Source organism: Cyprinodon variegatus, unplaced genomic scaffold (assembly GCF_000732505.1).
Source record: "Cyprinodon variegatus isolate N-32 unplaced genomic scaffold, C_variegatus-1.0 Scaffold1241, whole genome shotgun sequence".
NCBI lineage: Eukaryota > Metazoa > Chordata > Actinopteri > Cyprinodontiformes > Cyprinodontidae > Cyprinodon > Cyprinodon variegatus.
The window spans coordinates 157,258-159,865 of NW_015151694.1; the positions used below are offsets into that span (position 1 = coordinate 157,258).

The 2,608-nt window shown below is 40.6% G+C and overlaps 1 protein-coding gene across 1 annotated transcript in view; it reads right to left on the reverse strand.

Annotated features, from left to right (window-relative positions):
• rtn3 (reticulon 3) overlaps positions 1–652 on the reverse strand; it is a 37,754-nt gene extending 37,102 nt beyond the window's left edge. Inside the window, exon 1 of the mRNA XM_015401633.1 lies at positions 402–652. Coding sequence (XP_015257119.1) covers positions 402–486 — 85 coding nt within the window. The 5' untranslated portion in view covers positions 487–652. The remainder of the gene's footprint in view (positions 1–401) is intronic.
• Positions 653–2,608: the final 1,956 nt, after the last annotated feature.

The window sequence follows — 2,608 nt, forward strand, 5'->3', positions numbered from 1 at the left end:
GACTATTTTAACCAGTTATTTTGACTCAGCACAGAGATTTATCCATAGGCTATGGGATAAATGTGAAAACTGGCGGACCGGAAGTGGTTAGAAATCAGCTGAAATCACTTTTCCCAGCCTAGTCAGGAAAGTTTCAATCGGATACCAACTTCAGTGTCGTAATCACACAGTGAACACGCGTGGGGGACGGAGGGAGGGGGGGTTATACGTTAACCATCACAGGTGTCCCCCATGGTTCACGATGCCAGCCAAAACAAACACAAAGGACCAACTCCAAATTTATATAATCAAATAAAAGAAAAAATAAATATACAATAATAACATCAACAATAAAAACAAACGGAATCGTAATAGTAGGCTGCATCTGTCAAAAACAAACGACATTTTAAGTGGGGTCTTACCGGACACTTTGGATTCTTTGGCAGCAGAATTCTGTCCATCGGGGAGACCTTGCGACGACGATATCTGGGAGGACTGAGTATCCATTTTACTGAAGCTCAACGCACGCGCGGCACCGAAATGTCTGTCGCTTAAAAATCAGATAAACGCTCCTGTCCTCTTTTTCTGAGAGTAGCTGGTGACCTCGCCTCGGTTCTGCTCCTCACCACAACGCCTGAGCTCTGAGAGCAAAAGGGAAACAAGGCAGAGCAAGATTATGGAGGAGGGGTAAAGGGAAAAAAAAAATGTCCGCTGAGATGCGTTCACTAGCTTCCTGTAAATTCCAGCGTCACATTTTTAGCACAGCTTTTCAAATTGTTAAAAAAAAGAAAAAGCTAACCGTTAATATGTTAACAACTCATTGTAACATGCACACTTTCATTATGATGGCTAATGAGGTTTGATATGTATTCTACAAAACACTCTACATCTACTTTTTTCTTTTGAAGCTGAAATATTCGACGCTAAGGAAAGATATCAGATAGAATATTCCTGAACACAGAGCAGATCCATTAGAATGGGTGTAATGGTTGAAGGACTGCTCTAAATACGATCGGTCTTTCTATGCAAGACTTTGGACAGATTTTGCAGCGTATTTTATTCACATTAAGTTGTTTTACTTATTTATAATTTCATAAACCTCACATTGGCAGCTTATTTTTACCCTTTCTAATACTTTTTAATGAAATAGTGCTATGAATGATAAATTAAAGTGTATTTTTTATGTTACATATGTTACCCATTATGTAACGCTTACCTTTTGTTCTATTTTGAGGCTCATTTATGTCGTAACAACCCAATGCTGCCCTCTTTTGATAGTTTTCTAACGATCTGCTTTGAAAAACTACATTTCCCATGATGCGCAGGGAGAAGGGGAGCTAAGATTTACATACAGAGGGATGGACCCTTTCTCTGTGCATAGATCTCGACATAGCGCTGTGAGATCTGCTGAGACTGGGTGACGTCATGTGTCGTACCCACTCCGAGCAATTTTCGGGCAGAGCGAAGTGCGCGGTAAAAAGAAGAGGGGGACACAAACAAAAACATGTGGCTTCCTCTATGAGAACGCGGGTAAGTAATGTCTTAATAAGGAGCTAATTCTGAAAGCCGAGAGCAGCTGAGTGTAATTCAACAGAGCGGCCCAGTTTGATGGTGTATTTCACTAAATAGTGAGCGGAGATGGATTGGTTCAGAAGGTTAGTTTAGCTAACTAGCAGCCTGGTAGCTTGTTAGCTGGTTTGGAGCTGCGCAGCCGCCGCCGTCTGTCCCGCTGCTAACAGACTTTTTAAAAATAAAAGGTTAAATTCCCGGTTCCGATTGTATGACGTAATTAACTTATTAACTAACGGAAGAGAGATAAGAGAAAAAAGAAAGGGAAGCAAAGCTTTGAGGTAATGAATGATTCAGAGCTGGAAAGTTAGCAGGTTAGCATCGGTCAGTCGCGTGCTGTGATAAACACTCTGACTTTATTCATTCTTCTGGCTTCTCTATGTCTGAATCTTGTGATTAATGACCGGGATGAGCTGTGATGAACTGAAGCAGCTCTGCTCCGCGGCTTGGCGCTGAGTGGCGGCTGTCTGGCTGCCCCGCCCACCGCCGCCCAGCCTCCAGCCGCGCTTAGCGCAGCTAGCCGCGGCGGCTCCCCCTATCATAACCGATCTCTGTTTATCCACTGGATCTCTGATTGCTCGATGGTCAAGTGAAGCCACCGGACGCCATATTGGTACTCCCTAGTTAGACCGGTCACAATGTAAACAATCTGTGCGCTACAGATGGTGTTCTCATTTTCAGGGGGACTGAAGAATTTTAAAATAAAGATAATTCATCACTTTTCATCACTTTGACACAGACTGGCTGTTTCATAGCATCAGTAGTTTAACTTTAACTTAGAATTAAACATGCAATTCACATTGCATAGATTTTATGAAGTCTATTAATCATCTAATATAACATATAATACTAATCTATCACAATAAAATGTGTTAATGGAGCAGAATAATACAGATGAGCTAAAAGTGCTAAATTGATGATGAACATGTATTTATTCCATTGTTATGGTAATTAAATATTACATATAATGTCAAGATTTTACATAAAATTTGAATTAAAAGTACATATCTGATAATTATGTAGCATTTTTGTATTTGTGGATTGTGCATGCATTTATACA